Below are 22,638 nucleotides of genomic sequence, written 5' to 3'. Positions count from 1 at the left end.
AAAGGCGCATCACCTTCCTCCGTGTACCCTCAGCATTTTGCAACCCCCACCGGCTCACCCGACCATGAGGTCGCCAAAGTTTATTTGCTGGGCTACCGATGATGAAGCACGGTCCCCCTGCCAATGCTCGTTTCCTCGATGATCAACGGCCGCAACTTGGTCGATGCCTTGGCCGTTTCCATGCTACAGGACGTGAGGACCACCCAGAAGCCCATAATCGTCTGCGTCCCTGGCATTACTCTCAAACACACTGAAGGTGAAAGTCATGCAAGAAGCCGAACCTTTGTTGGCCGTATCTGTACTTCATCAAGCGGCTCATCTCGACCTCGGTTGCCGCGGGCCTATCTGGTGCACATCAATCAGTTCTAGGGTGTCAGAACTTGTCTCTGGTGGTCACACCACTGTTGAGCCGTTCTGAGAATTTCTTGGATCTCAGGTGCCGAAATGTGTCACTTGCGGAAGACCTCCCGCCTGACTAGCCGACTATGTGCCATTGTGTTCGTTCTGCATCATTTCGGGCTCCGGCTGGGCATGAAACTTACGGTGCTCGCGTGTAAGCCCGGTCGAGTGAGCGTGCGTGCAACGCCAGCGGATCCGTTCCATGCCCTCACTAAGGAGCAGGCAAACTTACAACTTGTCTATCGACTGAGATCAGATGAATCAGCTGTCATCGGAAAAGAGCTTAATCTTATCGAAATCGTTCTTGGGTAGATCAACCTTTTAAGATCTAACGCACGGCTCCACTACCAGACCTTAATCCCCAATCGAATACCTATCCTGGCATGGACCTTCATCACACGCATGCTCAACACCAAAGTTTTTTGGTTTGGCCAAAATCGGTTTGCGAAAGCTTGCGCTCTCTCCAAGCCAGAGAGCAACCCCGTCACGCGCCGAGCCTGCGAGAAGACAGATGGCCGACTGGGCACCGATAGTGGCCGCGGCCAGTAGTGGTCCTGGACCGCATGGACTTGCCGCATGCGGCAGTACATCATCCAGATTCCCAAGGGGGGGGGGGGCGAGATCTCCAATTATTCGGAGAGAAAATAGTACGAGTGATGACCGTTGGATTGGACAGTTTGGTGTGTACCCCTCCATTTGGGTTCGATATCTCAGCTAACCTCTACCCCGCCGTTGCGAGATGATAGCCATGTGAAGTGGCAGTCCGTCAGGGGAATATCAACATTCACCGCCCAGTCTGGGTTGAACAGCGCAACGAGTTGCATGTATTTAATCACCTGTCGCGGCATTTGTTAACCAGTATCGAATCCGTAACTAGAATCATCGGCTCTGCCCATTGGACTACTACAGTATCCCCCGCGTCGCATCTCAGTCACCGTTAGAAGGTATATAAGAAGGATAACGACCGCCGGTGTCTCCGTCTGGCTCTTTACACTTGATCACATCGATTCGTAAACAAGAGTTTGTCTAATGCAAAATGGTCTCTCACCCTTTGACAGCCTTGTCCAAGGACGAGTTCATTGGAGCGCGGGACATTGTGACCCGCCTCTATGCCTCAGATTGTTCTCTCTTCTTCCGAGCAATCTTCCTGCAGGAACCCAAGAAAGCTGAGTTGGTACCATTCCTCCAAGCAGAGCATGCTCGTGTTGTCACGGACGAAACGCCCCGGCCCCCGCGCCGGGCGAGGCTTCAATACGATGTCATCAAGCCTGGCAGTATACCCGAGTACACCCAGTCCGTCGTGGATTTGAAGTCAAAGAAGGAAGTCGAGAGGACTGTCGCGAAGCCACGCAGTCAGACCGCCTACCTTCCGTGAGTCTTGTCTTCCAACTCGTCTGATCGTATTTTGAACTGATTCAACAAAGTGACGAATTCGCGCTTTTCCAAGACAACTGCTTGGCGTCCCAGCTCTTCAAAGATGCCATGGCCGAGTTCTCGCTCCCGGAGAACTTCACAGTCACGATAGACCCTTGGCCGTACGGAGGTCCTGACGAAGGCGAGGAGGACATTCCCCGCTACATGCAAGGCCTTGTCTTTGCGCGGGACGTCTCCAAAGGCAATCTCGATTCAAACCACTACGGCTACCCGATCCCCATTATCCCCGTCATGAACTTCGTCACCAAGGAGATCGTCCGCGTCGACCGCCTCGCCACGGGCGGCGCAGACGATGGCCTCGACCCCCACCCGCCATCATCCAAACCGAAGCCCCTCTTCACCAACACCCAGTCTTCCTCCGCCGAATACGTTCCCGAGCTTCTCGACATCCCGCAGCGCGCGGACCTGAAACCCATCAACATCACCCAGCCCGAGGGCGCCTCCTTCAGGATACATGCCGACAACCTCGTCGAGTGGCAAAAGTGGCGGTTCCGCCTCGGCTTTACCCCGCGCGAGGGTGCCGTCCTCCATGACCTCTGCTACGACGGCCGCCCCGTGCTCTACCGCTTGAGCTACAGCGAGCTGACGGTGCCGTACAGCGACCCGCGCCCGCCGTTCCAACGCAAGCAGGCCTTCGACTTGGGTGACGGCGGGTTCGGGCGGGTCGCCAACAACCTCGAGCTCGGGTGCGACTGCCTTGGCGCGATCCACTACCTCGACGCGCTGCTGACAGACACGGACGGTAACCCGACTCTGGCCAACGCGGTGGTATGTCTCCACGAGCAGGACAACGGCATCGGGTGGAAGCACACCAACTTCCGGACGAACCGCGCCGTCGTCACCCGGCTACGCGAGTTCGTCGTGCAGTGCGTCGTCACGCTGGCCAACTACGAGTACGTATTCGCGTACAAGATCGACACGGCTGGCGGCATCACGCTCGAGACGCGGGCCACGGGCATCATGAGCGTTGTGGCCATAGATGAGGGCAAGACCGAGTCCCCGTACGGCGCCGTCGTGGCCCCCGGCGTGCTGGCGCAGAACCACCAGCACATCTTCGCCGTGAGGATCGACCCGGCCGTTGACTCGTACGGGGAGAGCGACACGCGGGTCGTGGTAGAGGAGAGCGTGCCGGTCCCGATGAACGCGGCGACGAACCCACATGGGAACTACTACGAGATCAGGAAGCGCGTGGTGGGCAGGGCGGGTTGGATCGACGCGGAGCCGCGGCTGAACCGGGTGGTCAAGCTCGAGAACACGACAAAGAGAAACCCGGTGTCCGGGCGTAACGTCGGCTTCAAGCTCACGCCGTCAGCGTCCCAGCTGATATTGGCGGACGAGGAGAGCCAGGTGTCCAAGAGGGCCAAGTTCGCGAGGCACCACGTCTGGGTCACCGGGTACCGAGACGACGAGTTCTGGGCCGCGGGAGAGTACACGAACCAGAGCACAGAGGAGATCGGCGGGGTGTGGGATATGGTCGCCAGGGGAGATTGGTTCGTTGACGGTGATGGAGCGAGTGGCAATGGGAACACGGGCTCGGACGAGGGGAGGAAGAGCAGCCCCGTGATTTGGAGCGTCTTTGGGTTGACGCATAACCCACGCGTTGAAGATTGGCCTGTGATGTGAGTCTTTTGGCATCCCGTTTCCTCCTTTTTCCCACCTGACACCCTCCTTCACCGACCTCAGCCCATTCTTTAGAGCGTTGACTAAGTTACTAACCCGGATTTCGAAACAAGGCCAGTCGAGATTCATCACATGAACATCCGTCCCGCCGACTTCTTCACCGCAAACCCGGCGCTCGACATGCCGGGCAGTAAGAACAAGGAGAGCGTCATCGTCCCGTGCTGCGGACAGCGGGATGGTCCAGAGAACGGCCCGAACGGCACGAACGGGCTCGAAGGGGGTAACCAAGGGGTCCAGAAAGCGGCATTGACGCATCTACAAGGTCCGGGACCAGATATCCCTGCTGAGAAGGCTGGAGCTCACGTTCGGGAGAGAGAGTAAAAACATAATGATGAGATGATTTTGTTATAAAATATGACCAAAAATAGTTGATTATTGTTTGAATTTGAATATGGCCCTTGGTCGTCCCTTTCCATTGATTTTACACGTAGAGGGCTTGCGGACGCGTGAATCTGGTTGTAGAGGTTGACCGAGCCACCATTCTCCACTCCCAATTCATCTCTAGAAAATACTATAGGAGACCTACCCTTATCCTGAGCAGCAAGTATGTGATTGAATTTTAGTTCCACGCGCCTATTAATCGTCCTCACTACCAGCTCTACAGACGCCTTATTTAGCGAATATGGCTGTAACGGCGGCCGTCTCGCTCTCACCGGAGGAACCCATCATGTCGTTACCCTAGATATACAGCTGTCCGCAAAGCTAGTCATTGGTTTGACCCGCAATGCTCGTCTCGGCTTGCGGCAGCGCACAATGACAAGGCCCATTAAGACGCAGCAGCACTCACAATATTGGTGGCTTCATACACAATGCTTTGGCTATCAGACACTTCGGGTTAATTCCGAGGCTCCACGGCCAAACTGAGATAATTCGACTTCAAACGGATACCAAGTCAGAGTGTATTATTTCGACTAGAAGTAACTCTGGGACCAGAGAAAGTCAATTCAAGACAGAACCGATTGCCAATCACAGTGGGCCAACTTAATCTACATATACCAAGATGTATTATCTAGCTCGCAAATTTCAAAAAGTGACATTCCGATGTTTTATTCAAATCTCCAGTGGAGCTGTGTCTTTCTGACAAAAAAATAGGAAAGAGGGAAAAGAAGCCAGGCTGCTTTATCTAGATATAAAGTAAGGGCAGAGTCAAGCGGTTCTCCCAGTGAGCAATTTTCAGGCCAACGATTAATAGAAAACATTGAGTTTTAACTCACAGGCAAGTATCAAGTACCTTTGTGGTCGGTGGACATGAATGAGCCTCTTGTCAGTTGCGCCAAGCCTCCAGGCATGCTCCCGGATCAGAAAGCAGCCCAGAAGCCTTGGTCACTGAGATATGAGGTCAAATGCATGATTAGGTGGCAAACATATGCTCCCACGTTGCCCTTGGTGACAAACCAAACGATCCCATGGCCAGTCCTTGTAGAATGGGAAAGGTTAACACAATCTAGGCGTGATCAAATATGATATTCATGTGTGTAGTCTTGGTCTTTTCAAAGACTACTTGCGGTTATGCTCGCTTGGTTCCCAGGGTTGTTCTTGCTCCTCTGGGGTTCGCGTGTCGTCATTCTATTCGGTCCCACATCTGTTTTCTTCAACGAGCAGCTTGGTCGCATGCATATCATCCTGCATATTTGCTCCTTCGTTGGTTCCCGTTGGCGTAGCTATGCTGGATTGAGAAAGAGGGGTTGATTGATCTGCCCCTCCACCATTAAAAGCACCTGATTTTCCTCCTGGTCGTGGGTTCTTTGGATTCCCTGAAATTCAGAGGTTCAAGTTCACGTCCAAATTTGCTCATCAGTAAGCTGTAGTCATGGCCAATACGCAATTTCAGCACCCCGACATTCTTGTCGCCGACGACGAAGTACACACTATGCAGAAATAATGAGTGTTTGGTCGGAAGGAATGCTAATCGTACTACCAGGCGACTGATAGCGAGGCGGACCTTGAGCTGAGTGTGGGCCGTTTTCTATCCTGTGCTCTTGAATAGAACTTTTGACGCCGGTAGTTTCCGAACGAAGGCTCTAGAGGTAGACGATGTGTCCATCGCAGGGGCTGGGCTGAGAATATGACAGCAGGTCCTACCATAAGTATAAGGATGGCAGTAAGAGAACCCTCATCGTATGGGATCCCTTACTGTAAAGACTTTCTAACAAGCCACTTCAGAATATGCCTGGTCCAATGATGAGAGAGACAATGAAAGACTAAGTATCACTTACTGCGACCTTGATAAATGTGCTCATTGTGCTAACTGTAACGTCGGGTATGCAGGACGAGATCTGCATTGTCACGTTCCGCGACAAATTGAGACTCGCCCCGCCCTGTAACGACGATCCTAAGGTCAATCAGATCCTCGAAATCGATGCCGGAACCGGTCTGTGGGCCATTGACTACGCTGATCAGCATTCCGAAGCTGAGGTGAGTTCCCAAAGGAGGGCTTCCCCCAGAGACCTATACGCGTGAGCATCTGGTAATCGGGAAGTTCAAATAGGGGGTGGGTGTGGATCTGTCTCCAATTCAACCTCAATAGTATATACTTTTGACTTATGTTTGTAGTCAAACAGTTAATACCCGTTCATATACTAACGGAGTGATTTTAGTGTGTCGCCAAACGTTGAATTCGAAGTTGATGACACCGAAGAAGACTAGCTCTACTTGCGACCAGTCGCTTACATTCAGCTTCGGTTCACGAGTGGATCTCTTGCCAATTGGAAGGAGCTTGTCACCAAGGCCTACGAGTGAGCTGGTTCTTGATACGAATAGAAGGATCTCGGGATCTTATCCGAACATTAGCCCCCTATCAGAATAAGAAGCTAACATGCCCATGAATTTAGCAACCTCGTCCCCGGTGGCTATTTCGAGATACAGGATATCAACGATTTCACCTTCGTGTCCGATGACAGCAGACTGACTTCCGAGCACCCGCTGGCCGAGTTCGGTAAACTGATTCGGGAAGCTATGGAGAAGTTTAGGCGCAGTTTTCTTCCTGGCCCCGAGCTGAAACCCCTCTTGACCGACGTTGGCTTTGAAGATGTGACCTGACTGGCAGAAAGCCATTGAAGGCAGGTACCGTGGCCCCCTCAAGAACCAGCTGAGGACGACAATTTTGGTCCAGCCACCACCAATGCCACTCCGGCACCGAACTCAGTTACATCCTAGTGAAAGGAGATTCTTGCTCTTCGGATTAAAAAGCCTTGTGCCATCAAGACACAAGCCGTTGAGAGAAGACATATGGCATTTCGTTGGAAGGCATACTACGCATCTCGTCTTATGTTGTTAGTCCTTGACTGCAGTCACAATAAACTGATATCATTTAACGTACGCGTCAGCGATAACCAATCGGCAATCGGCGACAATTCTAATTGCCCCCCAAACATGTATGTGGAAATGCTCCGCTTCCTATGATTCAGGTACAACAGAAGAGGAACCTTGCTGGTATTTCTGCCCGCTGCGAGAAACGTTGGAAATCGTACTGGAGGAATCAAACCCTCCAGACCAAAACAATGGGTTCATAGCCTTCTGTGTTGTTCCTTCTGAACATATCACCGTGGCGAGCCACATCCAAAGGCGCCGACTCTTCTCAACCCTTCTCCTACTTTCTCGGACAAGTGGGCATAACTGGCACTATGCCGGCGTGTACCGAGGGGTACGATGAATGTCGGAACCGAGTTTCGAGAACGTTGGCACGGTGCCTCCGGTCCCGAGCCCCCACTTCGCTGATCGGCCCCCGACTCTGACCGGATCCGTACGCTTCACAAACCATTGCGGCAACTCTGCCCTCAACCCCGGCCATACGCAGATAAGCTCGGTCCAAATTAACTAGGCGTTTTCATCACCAACCCGGAATACTTTTGATTCATTTCTTAAATAAGCCCAACTCGGTAAGAAATCGAAAGACGAGATGTAAGTTTCTCTGGCCCACTTCGTTCCCCCCGGTTTCCTCTTTTCTTCTCGCAAAGTCAAATGTCATCTATGCCTGTGAGTGCCTGCCATCCAGGCGCGCACTATGCTCTAGCAAAGTACGTGAGTATGTGGCGCCGCAGTCATTTCCCGACCACGACGACACGTTTTGTTAACTCCTCTTCCGTTCCCCTATACATCAACCGGTGGTATACACTGGACTTCTGTCCACCAAGAACGTTTCGTTGCTTCGCTGGGTGGCTTCCATTCGTCAGATTTAGTCAACCTGCTTCTCGCAGCCGATTCTACCAAGCAGCTCCTTGCGGTCGCTGTGGCCCGGTAGGCTAACGCCAGACGCGCTCGCTTGCCTCTTGATACCCGTTCTCCGCTCCCAGCTCTTGAGGTCAATGTCCTCAACGCCAACCTCCTCCTCGAGAGCCTGGGCCTCCTCGTAGACATAACCCTCCTCCTCCTCTTCGCACTCGCCTTCGTCGTCACTGCGGGTGTCCTCGGCGTTTCCACCACGAAGGACCTTCATGACAACACGCAGAATCATAAAAAACCACCCAATGGTAATGACCTGCAAGACAAGGAGAGTGGAAAGGAACGACCAGCGGATAGTAGAGTTCCAGCAAACAATGCCATCTGTCTTGTAGAAAGGCGTAAGCATCCAGCCCTTGCCTTCAGGCATGGGCAGCGGTCCATCGAGGTTGGGGTGTTGGCCTGTGTAGCAGGAATCGGGGATTTCTTCGGGAATGTGGGTGTAAATCGACCAGCACACCATCATGTAGAAGACGTGACGGGCAAGCAGCCACGACAGAACGAAGGCGCCAAACATAAAATCGCAAAGGGTGTTGAGCCCAACGTACTTGAGGCACTTGGCGAGCTGCGAATAGTTAGCAGATAGAACAAGAAAGTCGGACTAACGTAACGCACAGGGAAGAAGAGGTCGACGACATCCATGAGAACAAGGATTAGGTTTCCGACACGAGTCTGGTGGTAGCTGTAGCAGGCGGAAATCAGGGTGCAAGTGATGATGTGGTGGGTGAACATCTGCCAGTGATCCTTGCGACGCTCCTCAATGTTGATAACGAGAATCTGCTGCAGCCAGAAAGCCCATTGCGCCAGGATGTAGAACTTGTTGAGGCCGGAAAGCTCGCGCTGGGGCCAGTTCGTCCACAGCTCCCTGAGGTTCAGCCAGTAGGGAGATGTCTTGTAGATGTACTAAGCGACGAGTCAGCGACTGTCGCGATAATGTTGTCTAGGTCGCCAATGCTAACTTACCATACCCAAAGGCCAGAAAACCATGTAGTAAACCAACAGCCATGCCTGTTCACTGAAGCGAGTGAGGTCCTTTCGTTTCTTAATGCCCCATCCCTTGGCTAAGGGCGCCATCACGTATTCCATGGTCGCAGCGCGGAGGCCAGTAAACAGGACGATGCAGAAGGCGAGGAGGCAGGAGTCGCCAAGGCCGGCGCCATACAAGCCGGTTTGCTGGTTATAGTATGACAGGGTGAAGAACTTGACCGTGTGAGGCTGCGCCTTCGGGATGAAGAAGTGGGCAAGGAAGAGGAGGGCAAGGAGATTGAAGGAGAGACCTGGAAAGGGTGCATGTTAGCTTGGTTGCGGATTGGGTATGCGAACGATGTGCAATGCTGCGAGGAGTGGGAGAGTAGCCAGGAAGCCCAGGAGACAACGTACCGATTTGGTTCTCGACCATCCAACGGCTCAACATCTTCCAGGCGCTGTCGTCTGTCCTTCTGACCCTTCGGATAAGCACGACATTGACATTGTTGTGGCCTTGCTGGTAAAGGGGACCGTTCATAAGCTTCAGCTGCTTGGTGCTGGCGTTGCGTTGGATCTGGTGGATTGGGCTCGAGAGGGGCTTCTCAAACGTTGGCGACGAGGCCTCATTGCTGGCGGTGTCGCTCATGTTGGGCGGCCGAGCTTCAATTGGAACTCAATTGAGGCACTGGGAAGGGCGCCGACTTGCGATCCAAGTGGTGAGGCAAAGCGCGATGCTTGGCGACGGCTAGGTCGTGGGTTGGCGTAGGGTTTCGCCCGGGGCCAGTCGTGTCCCAAACCTTGTGTGGGCGTGCCTGGCAAAGCGCGGTGGGAGAGCGCGCAAGACGTTGACAGGTCTTGGTTCCGCAAAGCGCGAGAGGTCGTCACTGGCGCTTCTTGGTTCGTGGTCGAGCGGGGAGGGAGGGAGGAAGGGGAGGGGAGAAACGAACGTGTTGGGTGGTTTTAGGGAGGTTGAAGATCTAGAGGACGGAGATGGAAGGGCGATGGACACCGAGAACGGAACCGTGGACAATAGCGATAGCAGGACTGGCTGGAGAGTTCAGAGGGGCGGCGGTACTGCGGTACACACTGGGACCCCAAGGTAAAGCCCGACTACAGGTTCTGCTCTGTTGGCCTCCCAGAAGCTGCTGGGATCAGGAGTGGTGTGTGGTGCGTGGTATGGTGTGGTGGGCTACGGCGTTGCTTCCTTCTGGTCTCTTCAACGTAGGTATCCGTACGAGTACAGACGAATACTCAGTGATGGTACCTGTGCGTGCTCAGGGTGGGCAGCATCTGAAGTGGAGAGAGCGGGACGGGGAGCGCTGTAGGTATGTCAGACTGAGGTGGGAGAGGAGGGCAAGGAAGAGTGCGAAAGTGCTCTGTAGTTTACACGTATTCGGAAGCGAAGAGGAAGATGGAGAAGAGCGACAGTTGGCTGGGGGGGACCTTGGAAGTTCCAGGTACTTGTTTGATATTGCTGTCTTTAGCATCTGGAGGCTTTCTCCATTGTGGGGCTAAACCAGAAAGTAGCAGTAAATGGAACCGTATAAACAGAGGGAGAAAGTACCAGGTACCGATGAAGCTCTCTCCTTTCCATGCAAAATTGAGAAAGTCCAGTTCGTCGGGAAGAGAGGAAAAAAAAAAAGAAAAAAAAGAAACTCCACTTCCCCCTTGCCTTGCCCTTGTCCACGACCCCCCCGGGAGGAAGAGGTCAACCGGAGCAGTGCCAAGCTGGAGCCACTTGTCCAGGGGAAAGGAGGGTACGAACAAAGAGAGGAGGGGACAACTGATCTCAAGATTACACCTTCAACCGGCACCAGGGGCAGGCTGAGAAGACGTTAGCAGGCTCTTGCAAGCGGTCTGGCTCCCACGGGTTTGCCAGCCACTGCTCCTAGAAGCGGCACTCCAAGGCTCATCAAAGGCGGTGAAGGACACTGCCGTTACGACTCTGCCTGTCTACTATGTAACTACGAGAAAAAATAGGGATGCTGGGCATGGAAAAGGGATGTGGGGGGTGGGTAGGAGATTCTACCAATAGAAGCACGGGAATTCATCATTCCCCTGATCAGCCCGAACTACCTTAGGTACCTACGGCAGGAGAAAGGCGCTCAAGGGGGTGGGGACCCCTTATCCCATTCGGGGCTAGCTGCAGATGCAATTGGACGGAGCTTTAATTGTGAAAACCAATTGCCTAGGTATGGTACCTTCACTTTACGCTCCCTAGCAGAGACTGATGGAACCAACTACCCATGGACTGATTATCCGCGCAAATGTCCATTCAACAATATTGATGCATGAAGTCTATCTCGACGGAAAACTCGATTGGGAGGTGGGCCAACCCAATTCCAAAAGCGAGACTGCACGGGCGCGGGGATGGACTGAAGATGGAGAAAGCGAGACGACAAAGAGATAAAGAGAGAGACAGAGAGAAGGAGGGGGGTCTATCCCACTCTCAACAAGTTTCAACACTGTTTGTTGTGCCACTATTCCAATTGGATGCCTCGGGTTCTTCGCCGCTCTTCTCATCTTTGTGAGGTTGGTTCCTTCGTCTCTGGATGAGCGCCGAGGATGGTCTTCATCTCAAAATGAGTGATTTGCCCACCCCAACCTCTTATCCAACGTTTGATATACACTGTATAGTGCCCCTGTCAATCATGTCATCAGGTTTTTATTTTATTTCTTCATCCTTGTTTACTGTCTCTGTAGTGTGAAAACACACTACCTTAGGTACTCCGACCTTCTTTTTCCTCTTCTAGCGCTCCGCTGCTGTCTCTTACAGCTCTCGGACCTTTATCTTGTACCCCTATTTCTCGTCCACCTGTGTGACCAGTAAGAACAACAAATATCCTTTTCCGTCCAGTATCAACAAATGTCTTCCCCTCCTTTGACACCGCCTTGTCCCTTGACGCACTCCCCAAGCCTACGCAGTAGACTAGAAAGTCCGACCCGTACTTGACGGGGGGCTAGGTCACCCCACACACCCTGAGCTCCTTTAACACAAACCCCCCATGATGGAGACATACGGCAGCCAATTGCCATCTCTCGCAACAAGAACGAGGCCGTCGCCAAGGTGTGGCCGCTTACCTCTCGTCCTGGACTCGAGTAACCCGGATTTCTACTGCATGCATATCCGTACATAAATCGTAGAATGTGTCAATCCTTGAAGAAACCTGGCTGCCCGCCAAAGACCCCGCGATCCATGACAGGACGGTGCAGCCTCCTATGCCACAGACCAAACGTATCCCACTTCAACAGACGAATACGGTCAGACTTTAACTTCACGGGAAACGCTCGCTCTTACTTCCGTCCGTGGATGCATTGTCTACCCGTCGTTCCGTGCTGCCATCTCGAAAAATACAGCCCTGATATCTTGGTATCCAACATCTCAGTTTGACGCTCCGCGTTTCATCCCATCCACTCTCAAGCGGTGGGCGTCGGCATCACCTTGTCGAGACCGCCACTTCCAGTGTGCTGTATCTGTAGTGTAGCACGTGTAGGTACATTGCCGCGGTGATGGCGCAAGAGCTATAGAAAAGTTATCAACATCAGACCACGCATTTGTCTAGCGCATACTGCGGGCAAACGATTCAGGGAGAGATCAACAAAGTACACTACGGATACCCTGGTGGCCCGTCATTAGTGGTTTGCCCTTGCTGCCAAGTCCATCCAGGAACAATGGTCAAGTAGGTAGCCAGGAAGGTGCTGGCTTCAATATCCCGTGTTGGCCCTATTTCTATTTAGAAGAAGAAGCTCTGATATATGCATGAGATAGTCCTCTATAAGTTTCATGTGTTAAAGCGAACAGAATCTGGAAGATGTCGCCCGTGGATTCTCCTCATAATCACATGACCCCACCGACGCCACACGTTACCCCAGACTTGCAAGTGCCAGCCACATACATATGCAGGACTTATGGTTCCTAGGTAAGCAGTGACCTTCGCAGCAGCCGCCACCCCACATGATCCCGTCTTGACGACACCACTTACTCCGGCGCTTCCTTTAACTGTCCACAGGCATCCAACAATTTCCTAAGCGTTCGTCTCAAATCACCCGACGCCAGCATCCACAAAACAGTAGCTCGTCCACTACAACTGACAGAATCCTGCTCGTACCCCGCGAACGATCGTCAACAATTAGGCAAAAGCAACGATGGCTTCAACCACAAAGTACGTCCCAGCGCCGACTCAGGACCCTGACGAAGCTTCGCGCTACACGCAGGCACCCCCCGCCTACCAAGCCGAAGCCAGCGCCGCCTCCGACACGGATCGTCTCTTTGGCGGCGGTTCCCCTCGCCGCAGCGAGGACGACATCCCGGATGACTTCAAGGTGCGTCTCCTGCATTCCAACCGCCCATTTTGTCACTCGCGCGTCTTGTCGCAAGCTCGCGTTGTTGAATACCATCACTAACCCTAGCTCTCACAGTACGGCGGCTCAGTAGCAGAGGCCACGATCGACATCCGCAACCAGTTCATCCGCAAGGTCTACGCGATCCTTACCGTCCAGTTACTTGTCACCGGCGGCGTCTCCACCATCAGCTTCCTCAACGATGGCTACAAGGCCTGGATCCAGGCCCACCCGGGCTTGGTCTTCGGCTCCGTACGTTCATTCCAAACTCCGCTTTCCCAAATTGCAACCTCGACTTGACTGGACTGTACACTGACTTAACCCCTCCGTAGCTTCTCGGTGCCATGGTCATGATGCTCCTCACCTTCTGGAAGCGCAAGTCGTACCCGACTAACCTCCTTTTCCTTTCGGCCTTCACACTCATGGAGGCCTACTCCATCTCCGTCATCGTCTCCTTCTACAAAGTCGGCCTCGTCCTCAATGCCCTCTTCCTCACTGCGGGCATCTTTATCTTCCTTACCGCTTTCGCCTGCCAGACCAAGTATGACTTCACCTCCTGGGTCCCTTACCTCGGCGGCGCCCTCTGGGCTCTTGTTATCTTCAGTTTCATGTACATGTTCTTCCCTAGCAGCTCCACCGGCGAGCTCGTCTACGGTGGCATCGCCGCACTCATCTTCAGCGCCTACATTCTTGTCGACACCCAGCTCATCATGCGCCACCACCATGTCGAGGAGGAGATTGCGGCCTCCATCAGTCTGTACCTTGACATCATCAACCTGTTCTTGGCCATTCTGCGCATCCTGAACAGCCAAGAGAGCAACTAAACTGCTTGCCGCTAATTCTATTCCCTAAGAATAACAAATCGTATCAACTCTGCCAGCAGGTAGCTAGTGTGGTTTGACATTAGGTTTTATCAACAGAAATTGGCCAGGATACGTTGTGGTTGTTTTGTTGTATGGAATTAAAACCTTGGGGATATGAAACCGGACTCAGGGGTTTTCGCCTACATTCGTTGCCCTCCGTTTGCAGTGCAGTCTCTCTTTATAGTAAACTTATTTAATCACATTTATATTCGGTGTTTCATTACAGATTGGACATTTGTGATGTGAAAACGTGTTGAATTGGAGAAGCGGTAAAGTAATTTTGATATCAGCATTAGAAGTCCACTAGTAGAAAAGGAAATGGGGGTGGGGCGCGAGTGAAAGGGCTACAAAAGGCACAGCTGGAAAGATACGGGGGGCGGGTTGGTAGGGATAAAAGAAACAGATCGATGAGCAGTTTGCGGTTCGCCAGTCCCATGCCCCTGGTATGCCCCTCGACTTCGCCCAGAAGCCTCTCGAGCCACCTCCCCAAGATCATAGACCGCCTCTTCCCACACCCTGCCAACCCGATGAGCCTCTCCCAGTCGTCGCAATCGTAGTAGACCTTTTTGGGGTTTTAACTTCGTGTCAAAAGAAACGAACTCGCATAGGGGAATAATGTTGTTTCTCTTTCAACACAGCACGGAAACCAACGCCAGTATAGAAAAAGACCAAAGTCGCATTTCCGGCGTAACCATAAGCGGGGGCAGCCAGCAATGTTGCGTTAGTTGGCTTCCTGGTCGCCGTTGGTCTCGACGGGATTGCCGGCTGCTGCAGACTGTTCTCTCTGCATACGGGCCTCGATCTCGCGGAGTTGGGACTCGCGCGCTAAGAGCTCCTGGCGCTTCTCGTTGATCTCGCGCTGGACCTTGATCTCGATCTCGCGGAGCTTCTCTTCTTCTCGCCGCAGCTGTTCCTCCTTGAGGCGCACAGATTGCGAGGCGAGGTCCTCGGGGTTCATGGACGAGTCACTGTGATAATTGTCAGTACATGATACGACCGGGAAGTAGGGGGGCGTTGGGGAACATACACTCCAGCACCACCCTCGACGGACTTGCTGAGCTTCTCGGTACGGTAGTTCTCGTAGAGGAAGTCGTGGGTGATCTCCTTCAGATCAGCCAAGTGGCTGTGGAGGAGTGCAGAGCGAATGGCGAGGAAGTCGGAGTGGCGCGGGTTATCGACTTCGACGACACCCCAGGGATACTGGCGGGCACGGACGGTGCGGCCGCCGATCTCGACGCTCTCCTCGGAACCGACAATAGCAAACGGCATCAAGCCTCGCAGCTCGGCGTTTTCTTCGACGGTGTCCTCATCGTCCTCCTCAATGTCGTAGGGGAAGTTGTAGACGGGGATGCGGTAGTGCTCGATATCCTCCATCACAAGCTTCTTCGACTCAGCGAGCTCGGCCGGGGTCAGGGAGTCGGCGCGGCCAATAACAGGAATGACGTTGACACGGGGGGCAAGACGCTTCATGAGCTCAATGTCCAGCTCGCGGAGACTCCAAGTGTGTTAGTAGCGGTTCAAGTTGGCTTGGATCGGACAGTGTGCTTACCCGTGACCGGTAGGGGTGATAAAGTAGAGCATGGCGTGAACACGGTTGTCTCTGAAACGCGGGTTACGCTTGATACGAGACTCCTCGGCGAGAATGTCGTCGTATTGTCTCTCGAGGTAACCGACAATCTCGGAGAAGCTGCACGCACGTGTCAGTACCGGTGAGTGTGTTGGGGTCTTCGCAGGACGCCATACCTGGCCTCATTGTCGATTTGGTCACCGAAGCCGGGAGTGTCGACAATGGTCAGGGAAATACGGGTACCCTCCTCATCAAGCTCTAGCTCTGTAAGGTTGTCAGCATTTTGCTTCGGTATCGAATGCTCTGGGGCAGTAGTCACGTACCGACAGTGACGGGCTTGATCTTGACACCGTCCTCAACAGAGGCGGCGGCGGCATCATCCGCATCCTTGTGGCCGAGAACACTCTTTCCGCAAAGAGTGTTGACGAAGGTAGTTCTTCCTGTAGGGGCGAGTGTCAGTTGACAGGAATCCGGGATCGAGTAGACTGAGATTGTCCAGGTAGGGGGGAGGCGTACCAGTACCAGATGCTCCGCAGACCATCAAACAGAACTGGATTCCCTTCTTCACGTTCTTCTTTCTGCGCATCATCTTCTGCAAGTTCGAAAACAGTCAGCGATTGCATATCTTGGGAGATGCAGATGCATTGGAGCCATGTCTGCTACGTGGAGTCGGAGGAAGGAATCATTCATGGGGGCCGGAATAGTGCAACAGATGAATAGGGAGACGGTGGTCGGACATACGGCGGTGTTTGAAAGTAACTCCTAGTCTAGAATAGGGTCGGTAAAGGAGTCGTCGAACAAATCAACGACTGATGAAGAAAAAAGAAGAGTGATGGTATCGTTTCAAGGGACAGCGAGCGGCGTGTTCGTGTCGTGGTTGAACGGAGCAAAAGGACTGTTGGATCCCAAATGTCGTTGTTCTGAAATGGGACCTGGGGGGTCGGACGGGAAGTGCAGGTGCTCAAGGGGACGGGAGGGTCTTGACCGACAGGTGCTGGAAAATGCAATTTCACACAAAATGTTGCGGCAGGACGTCCCCAAGCAGTCCCCAGCCAATTGTTTGCTTGCTCCTGCGTGCCCAATTCAGGGGCCAGCGACTCTCCGGCCCACGCTCCTTTCCCCCCAAATTGGCACTAAGCCCTTCTCGGAAAGGTACAAACAGCGGGGTATCTTCGGGCATTATTGGCGGCGAGAGAGGAGAGAGGATGATAAGTCACGAGACTAGTACATGGTCAGTGCTGAAGCTTCCCGGCGCCGGCACTGTTGGTCTGCAGTGGCATGTTGGGGCGCGCTACACCGTGCGTGGTGAAGGGCCCCAAACATGCATGTTTCGCGTCTTGCTGGGAGGCAGCGAGGTAGCTGACAGTTGGTTGTCCCTTATCTGGCAGCTGTCCTACCTAAACGCACCCAGACCTCAGTGAGTCTCCATCTCAACCACGGTAGGTACGCAGGCAGACAGGCAAGCACGGTGCAACCTGCCTGTACCTCTTCTACCGTGAGTCGCTGAGCGGACGAAACGGGCGATACGTACCTCATTCCAATAACGTCCCAGGCCGAGTCTGCTGAGACATACCTATTCTCGAGATCGATTTTGGCAAACATCCGCCTTGGTACCCTTTTCCCTCCCTCCTTGCAAAACGTTGCTCGTTGAGGCTTTTTGTACTAGCACTTTGGCCGTTTATTTGTTTGCTACTACGTACTCCATACGCACGCACACCTGCCAACCTCCACTGCTACCTACTTGACTCCAGCAGCTTCCTGACTCGGCCGTCCAGCTGACTCCAAAGCCGCGCACCCAATCGCTGCCATTGTTTAAGAGACCATCGTCGTCGACGAATACCGTCAGCTGGACACCTCTCTCCCCAAAAGATGCATTTGTAAACGATGGTATCATAACGGACAACTTCAGAAATTGCAGAACATCGGCTTGGCCCGCCGGGCTTGCATTCTCATAGCGCTCATCCCTTGTTGCAGAGAGACCTCACATACAGGCCGCGGCACCACCAACTCGCCACGGCGACTTACAGGCACAAGGCCATCTCCATCATAATGAATACCCGCCCGCCCATAGAAACGGCACCCTCTACTGTGGTGTTGTCCGCGTCGTTCAACAGTGATGCTAGCTGCTTCTCTGTTGGTCTCAACTCGGGGATATGCAGTGAGTCGTCGTTTGCTACTCAAAGGGGGGAGGTGTCCCTAACAACACGCAGTCTTCCATACCAAATCGTGCCTCCTGAAGGCGTCCAGAGGTTTGCGCATACTTCTCTCATTATCGACAAAGGGAGAAAGCTAAAATTCTGAGCCAGACTTCAATGCCGGCATCGGTCTTGTCGAGATGATGGGGACGACAAACTACCTCGCCCTCGTCGGTGGCGGCAGGCAACCCAAGTTCAGCACCAGCAAAGTACGTATCACATAATTCAGCCTATAAGACTCATACTCACCCCATCTATACAGACCATCATCTGGGACGACATGAAAGGAAGAGTTGCATTAGAAATTGCCTCTCTAACTCCGGTGCGCGGCGTCCGCATCGGCCGCAACCGGATCGTCGTTGCGCTTCAGAACAGCGTCCGCGTCTACTCCTTTGCGAAGCCGCCCGACCTCCAGTCAGTGTATGAGACCACTGACAACCCACTTGGTCTTGTCGCCATGTCGGACAAGACGATTGCGTTCCCAGGCAGAACGGTAGGCCAGATCCAACTTGTCGACCTTGGTACTGGGAATGTCAGCATTATCCCGGCTCACTCATCTGCCCTCCGAGCCATACAAGTGAGCCCGGATGGCGAGCTGTTGGCTACAGCAAGTGAAATGGGCACTCTAATCAGAGTGTTCGCAACCAGCAACTGTGCCCGCTTGGCCGAGCTAAGACGCGGCGTCGATCCGGCGACCATCTTCTCTCTCGGCTTCAGCCCCGAAGGCACGAAGCTGGCTTGCACATCAGACAAGTCCACCCTGCACGTGTTCGACGTTCCACATCCCAAGAAGCCCGCGGTCGCGCCAGCTAGCCCAACATCATCGCAGATGGGGGGATCCGGTATCCTCGCGGGCCGACCAGCCGATGACGGCAAGGGGCGGTGGGGTTTCTTGGGGAAGATACCTCTAATGCCGCGCATGTTTTCGGACGTATACTCGTTTGCCTCTGCGCCATTCGAGGCTGGCGATGACCCCTTGATCGGCGGGCTGCCCCTGTCAGACCAGACGACGCTCGGAACGACAAGACCTCAAAAGGGCGTTATCGGGTGGGTCACTGAAGATAGTCTGGTTGTGATTGGCGCCGGACAGGACGCCAGGTGGGAGAAGTTTGTAATATCCACAGGGCAAGACGGACGCCGATACGTTGTGAGAGAAGGCTGGAAGAGGTATTTGGGTGGCGCATAATGAGCAACATCATCTGCTTGTCAAACAGACTCTTGGGAGTCGTGTAGTTATATGATCACGGTATGGGCGTTACATTTGGAGTTGCCAACGGACCAGGCATTCAGGGGTATCAGCGATAGCATCGCTCATTTTACTAGGTATCATAACATCTTTGAGATCACGGCGACCGACTGCGGCTTCGCCTCCTGTGTCGCCGCTCATCATCGCGATCCCTGTGCCGTCTATGGGTACGTTCTGCCGACTCGTCAGGGTCACGATGACGGCGCTCCCGCCTCTTCTCGTCGGTCTCGCCCGTGTCCCTATCTCGCCTTTCTCTGGAGCGTTCCTTGCCCCCCCGGCCTCTGCCGTCCCGTTTGGCGTCTCTTTCCCGAGACTCATCCCGCCGTCCATGTCGTCGAGAGCTTCTGTCGTCGTCTCTGCGGTCCTTCTCGTCTGGTGTGTCGTCGCGACGTGACCTCCTGCTTCGGTGCCTGTCCTCTTCGTGACCAGCGTCCCTCATTTCCTCGTCACTTTCATGTCTCCGCGACCTATGCGACCTGTGCCGATGCTTGTGTCTCTTTCTCTTGTCCGACTTGTCGTCCCGCCGCCGCAGCGCCTCCTCGATCTCCTTCTTTTTCTCCTCAATCAAGAACCCCTTCATGGGGTCATCCTCGTCATGGTCCCTTATCAGACGAGCAAGCTCTCTCTCTTCAGGAAGCATCGGCCGAGCTTCTTGCTCCTCTTCCGACTCTTCCTCGTCCGTCTTGTCCCCGCCTTCCAGCTTCGCGACCGTCGCCCAGTCCACCTTGCCCTCATCCGGGTCCTCGTTTTCGTGGAACTTATAGCGCGCGTGGTCCACACTGATGAGCCGGTCCTTTATGGTCGCGCCACCAAGGTTGTCGACCGCCAGGTCGGTACTGCGCTGGTCCTCGTACTTGAGCCAGCCGAAGCCCTTGGACTTGCCCGTCTCCTTGTCGCGCGCCAGCTTGAGCCAGACAGGCTCGCCGAATTGGGAAAACACGGTGATCACATCGCCCTCGGACATCTCGTATGGAAGGCCGCCGAAGTATATGTAGGCAGTGTCGCGATAGTCGACGTGCCAGGAGCCCTCGGGGGAGCTGTTCGATTGTCAGTACACGGTTGCAAGTGGGCGAGGAGGGCGCACCGGCAGCTTACATTCCATTTTCGATCTCTTTCCTGTTCAGCTCCTGGATGGCGCGGATCTTGTTCATTGCGGCGGTCTATATCAAGCTCCCCGTCTCCTCCTGGTGACGAGAATTGCCGAAAGTCTTGGTGGGGAAGGCTGGAGTAGAAGCTGCAGATCTGCAAGGCTGAAGAAGGGAAGCTTGCCAAAGCTTTACGAAAAAGGTCAACTACCGGTACCTAGGTGGTCGCGTAGCACGGTTAGTGCGTCATCTGCCCCCCAATGCACCCCCCCAAAAAACCGACCCTTAAATTGGTGCTTCGGTAGCACACTGTGCTGCAATGGTAATGCAATGTCACCGCACCCACCACCCACCAGCCAATCGCCGGGAAAACAGCCGGTCCGGAGCTTAAATTCCCCGACACTTGGGCGAAGGGGGCACGATTGAAGAGGCATTGATTGCATACTGGTTGGTTCCAGGACGGCAGTTCTGGGTGAAACCTCTGCTTCTAGAGATATTGTCTTCGCCTGCCTTGTCCCTTATCTCTCTCTGTATTTTCAAAACTTTTTGCCTGCGAAACCACCGTGAGCCACCCCACCCCTCGCCTACACCGCGACTCGACGCGTCTATTTGTCTTCGCCTAAAGCTGTCCACTGTTAACCCACCCACCGCCTCCGACCAAGATACCATTCGGCTCCCACCACCCGCCAGTCCCATATGCGTCCTCACCAAAGAGTTCAATCATGACGGCAAGCGCGAATCGGGTGTCTACGTATACCTCGGCTTCGGCAGGGTCGGACAGCCGCAATGAGGAGAAGAAGGACCTCTGGAGCTCCATGCTGGACAACGTCGCCAGCGGCAGACGGTTACCTGAGAAGAATATGATTGTGCTGGGAGGGTCTCCGGATTCACAAAGGGAGTTTGTAGAGTCGCTATCCCATAGCAACGAAAAGCGAACTCTGGACCGCCATAGCTCTAAGACGCCTCCCATCGCCAACAGCTTCGCTCTAGGATACACCTACTACGACGTCCTGGACGCCGACCAAGAAGGTCCGTGTGAATCGCTAGCTAGCCCGGCGACTGATACTGACTTGGCCAGACATACTGGCGCGAATCTCTCTTTACATGCTGTCGACACCAGCAGAATCGTTCCCGAAACTTATCCAACCCCTAATCGCTCCCGAGTCGATACCGAACACCCTAATGGTCATACTCCTTGATTGGTCCACGCCGCATTTGTGGATGCGTCAACTCAGAGAATGGATTCTGTTCATGCGCAGCATTCTCGAAAACTCCAGCCACGAGTGCCAAGCGACAATGGAGGAGGTGATGGTTAGCTGGCGGGACAGAGGCAGGGGCGGCGGCTCGACGAATCTGGATGGCACAGGAGCGGCTGCAAGCGAAGGGGACGTCGTCCTCCCTCTTGGACCCGGTGAATGGGAAGAAGGTATTGGTCTGCCACTCTGCGTGGTTTGCCAGAATGTGAGAGGACATGCTGCCAATGACATGTGTGCGTATACTAAATCTTTTTGCAGGCGGAGAAAATGGAGGCTTTCGAGAAGACCCAAGGGTGGAAGGAGGGTGATTTTGACCAGGTGCTGCAGTATCTCCGGACAGTGCTTCTGAGACGTACGTACGACCCCTGCTGTGGCTGTGAAGGAACACTAACATTGCTTTTTCAGATGGCGCATCCCTGATCTATACTACCCCGAATGTCCCTTCATCCATAGCCAGTTTGGTGCACTCGAGTTTGGGTATTACATCTTTGCTGAAACGGCAGCCCCTGAAGCACAATGTGATAGACAGGGACAAGATTCTCGTCCCGCCAAACTGGGACTCCTGGGGCAAGATTCGCGTGCTGAGGGACGGCTTCGATGTCGAGACCACCAGCCAGGGCTGGTCGCATGACCTGCAATCCACTTTCCCTTCACCCGCCATGACCACCGAAGGGCTGAATATTCTCACGAAGGCGAAGGCCGATGGCGACTACAACGGCGAGGTATGGTCCTCCGCGGTGGCGCCATACGAGGACTGGATTCGCGACCTCAGCAACGCCGGCAGCGCGATATCCTTCGCAGGCCGCGACGGAGACCCTTCGCAACTGGAGATGTCGTCAACAGACGCGCAGGAGTTCTTGGGCTCCAGCCTTCAAATTTTGGAAACCCACCGCAGCCGGAACGCTGAGGACAAGAAGTCCGACGCCTCAAAGTCGAGAGCGGGCCAACGTGCTGACGAGTCGGATTCCAATGCTTCGCGGCAGGGAACGGACGGCAAGATTAGCCAGCACATTGGACCTGTGCAGTTCAACATGGGAGGCATCCAGGTTGATGCCGACGACATGGTCCAGCGGCTTAAGGTAAGCTCCTTTTTTTCTCCCCCCACTTTCCCTTGAAGAAACTCGGCATTTTGCTAAGATGAGACCAAAGGACCGTCAGGCATACAGTGCTGCTGCACAGGATCCCACCACGCCACCGGGTGACACCGCGGAGGAGAACCCCGATGAAATGGACAACGACAAGCTTCAGGCCTTCTTCAGCGGCTTGATGAACCGCAAACAACCCGCAAATGGTAGCCCTCGCGGCTGAGGGCGCCGGCCAGTCGTGGAAAAGAGGAGATAGAACACGTCTGCATCTGCTTGCTGGGTTGAGTACTTTCCTTCCAAGCC

General features: G+C 54.0%; 8 protein-coding genes across 8 annotated transcripts; 5 read left to right on the top strand and 3 right to left on the bottom strand.

Annotated features, from left to right (window-relative positions):
• Positions 1 to 1,435: 1,435 nt before the first annotated feature.
• Positions 1,436 to 3,834, top strand: GLRG_07647 (copper amine oxidase; the record flags this gene model as incomplete). Its single annotated transcript, XM_008098462.1, has 3 exons — positions 1,436 to 1,770; positions 1,824 to 3,452; positions 3,567 to 3,834. 3 exons carry the CDS (start codon positions 1,436 to 1,438, stop codon positions 3,832 to 3,834), a joined length of 2,232 nt encoding a protein of 743 aa, XP_008096653.1.
• Positions 3,835 to 5,323: 1,489 nt separating this feature from the next.
• Positions 5,324 to 6,552, top strand: GLRG_07646 (TAM domain methyltransferase; the record flags this gene model as incomplete). The annotated part of the gene is made up of 5 exons (XM_008098461.1): positions 5,324 to 5,374; positions 5,435 to 5,467; positions 5,782 to 5,928; positions 6,160 to 6,248; positions 6,345 to 6,552. The coding sequence occupies 5 exons, from the start codon at positions 5,324 to 5,326 to the stop codon at positions 6,550 to 6,552; spliced, it is 528 nt and encodes a 175-aa protein (XP_008096652.1).
• A 1,135-nt stretch (positions 6,553 to 7,687) lies between these two features.
• Positions 7,688 to 9,343, bottom strand: GLRG_07645 (TLC domain-containing protein; the record flags this gene model as incomplete). The annotated part of the gene is made up of 4 exons (XM_008098460.1): positions 7,688 to 8,296; positions 8,347 to 8,634; positions 8,695 to 9,008; positions 9,112 to 9,343. The coding sequence occupies 4 exons, from the start codon at positions 9,341 to 9,343 to the stop codon at positions 7,688 to 7,690; spliced, it is 1,443 nt and encodes a 480-aa protein (XP_008096651.1).
• Positions 9,344 to 12,843: 3,500 nt separating this feature from the next.
• On the top strand, positions 12,844 to 13,862 carry GLRG_07644 (uncharacterized protein; the record flags this gene model as incomplete). Its single annotated transcript, XM_008098459.1, has 3 exons — positions 12,844 to 13,020; positions 13,117 to 13,290; positions 13,371 to 13,862. 3 exons carry the CDS (start codon positions 12,844 to 12,846, stop codon positions 13,860 to 13,862), a joined length of 843 nt encoding a protein of 280 aa, XP_008096650.1.
• Positions 13,863 to 14,622: 760 nt separating this feature from the next.
• Positions 14,623 to 16,057, bottom strand: GLRG_07643 (septin; the record flags this gene model as incomplete). Its single annotated transcript, XM_008098458.1, has 6 exons — positions 14,623 to 14,869; positions 14,929 to 15,396; positions 15,451 to 15,588; positions 15,645 to 15,732; positions 15,792 to 15,908; positions 15,985 to 16,057. 6 exons carry the CDS (start codon positions 16,055 to 16,057, stop codon positions 14,623 to 14,625), a joined length of 1,131 nt encoding a protein of 376 aa, XP_008096649.1.
• Positions 16,058 to 17,517: 1,460 nt separating this feature from the next.
• GLRG_07642 (WD repeat domain-containing phosphoinositide-interacting protein 4) lies at positions 17,518 to 18,849 on the top strand (the record flags this gene model as incomplete). The annotated part of the gene is made up of 4 exons (XM_008098457.1): positions 17,518 to 17,626; positions 17,679 to 17,717; positions 17,775 to 17,872; positions 17,926 to 18,849. The coding sequence occupies 4 exons, from the start codon at positions 17,518 to 17,520 to the stop codon at positions 18,847 to 18,849; spliced, it is 1,170 nt and encodes a 389-aa protein (XP_008096648.1).
• Positions 18,850 to 19,006: 157 nt separating this feature from the next.
• Positions 19,007 to 20,060, bottom strand: GLRG_07641 (RNA recognition domain-containing protein; the record flags this gene model as incomplete). The annotated part of the gene is made up of 2 exons (XM_008098456.1): positions 19,007 to 19,946; positions 20,005 to 20,060. 2 exons carry the CDS (start codon positions 20,058 to 20,060, stop codon positions 19,007 to 19,009), a joined length of 996 nt encoding a protein of 331 aa, XP_008096647.1.
• A 656-nt stretch (positions 20,061 to 20,716) lies between these two features.
• Positions 20,717 to 22,558, top strand: GLRG_07640 (dynein light intermediate chain; the record flags this gene model as incomplete). Its single annotated transcript, XM_008098455.1, has 5 exons — positions 20,717 to 21,023; positions 21,073 to 21,455; positions 21,509 to 21,602; positions 21,656 to 22,329; positions 22,400 to 22,558. 5 exons carry the CDS (start codon positions 20,717 to 20,719, stop codon positions 22,556 to 22,558), a joined length of 1,617 nt encoding a protein of 538 aa, XP_008096646.1.
• Positions 22,559 to 22,638: the final 80 nt, after the last annotated feature.

Source organism: Colletotrichum graminicola (assembly GCF_000149035.1).
Source record: "Colletotrichum graminicola M1.001 genomic scaffold supercont1.33, whole genome shotgun sequence".
Classification (NCBI taxonomy): Eukaryota; Fungi; Ascomycota; class Sordariomycetes; order Glomerellales; family Glomerellaceae; genus Colletotrichum; species Colletotrichum graminicola.
The sequence above is the reverse complement of the archived record's forward strand: the minus strand, read 5'-3'. Positions and strand labels throughout refer to the sequence as shown.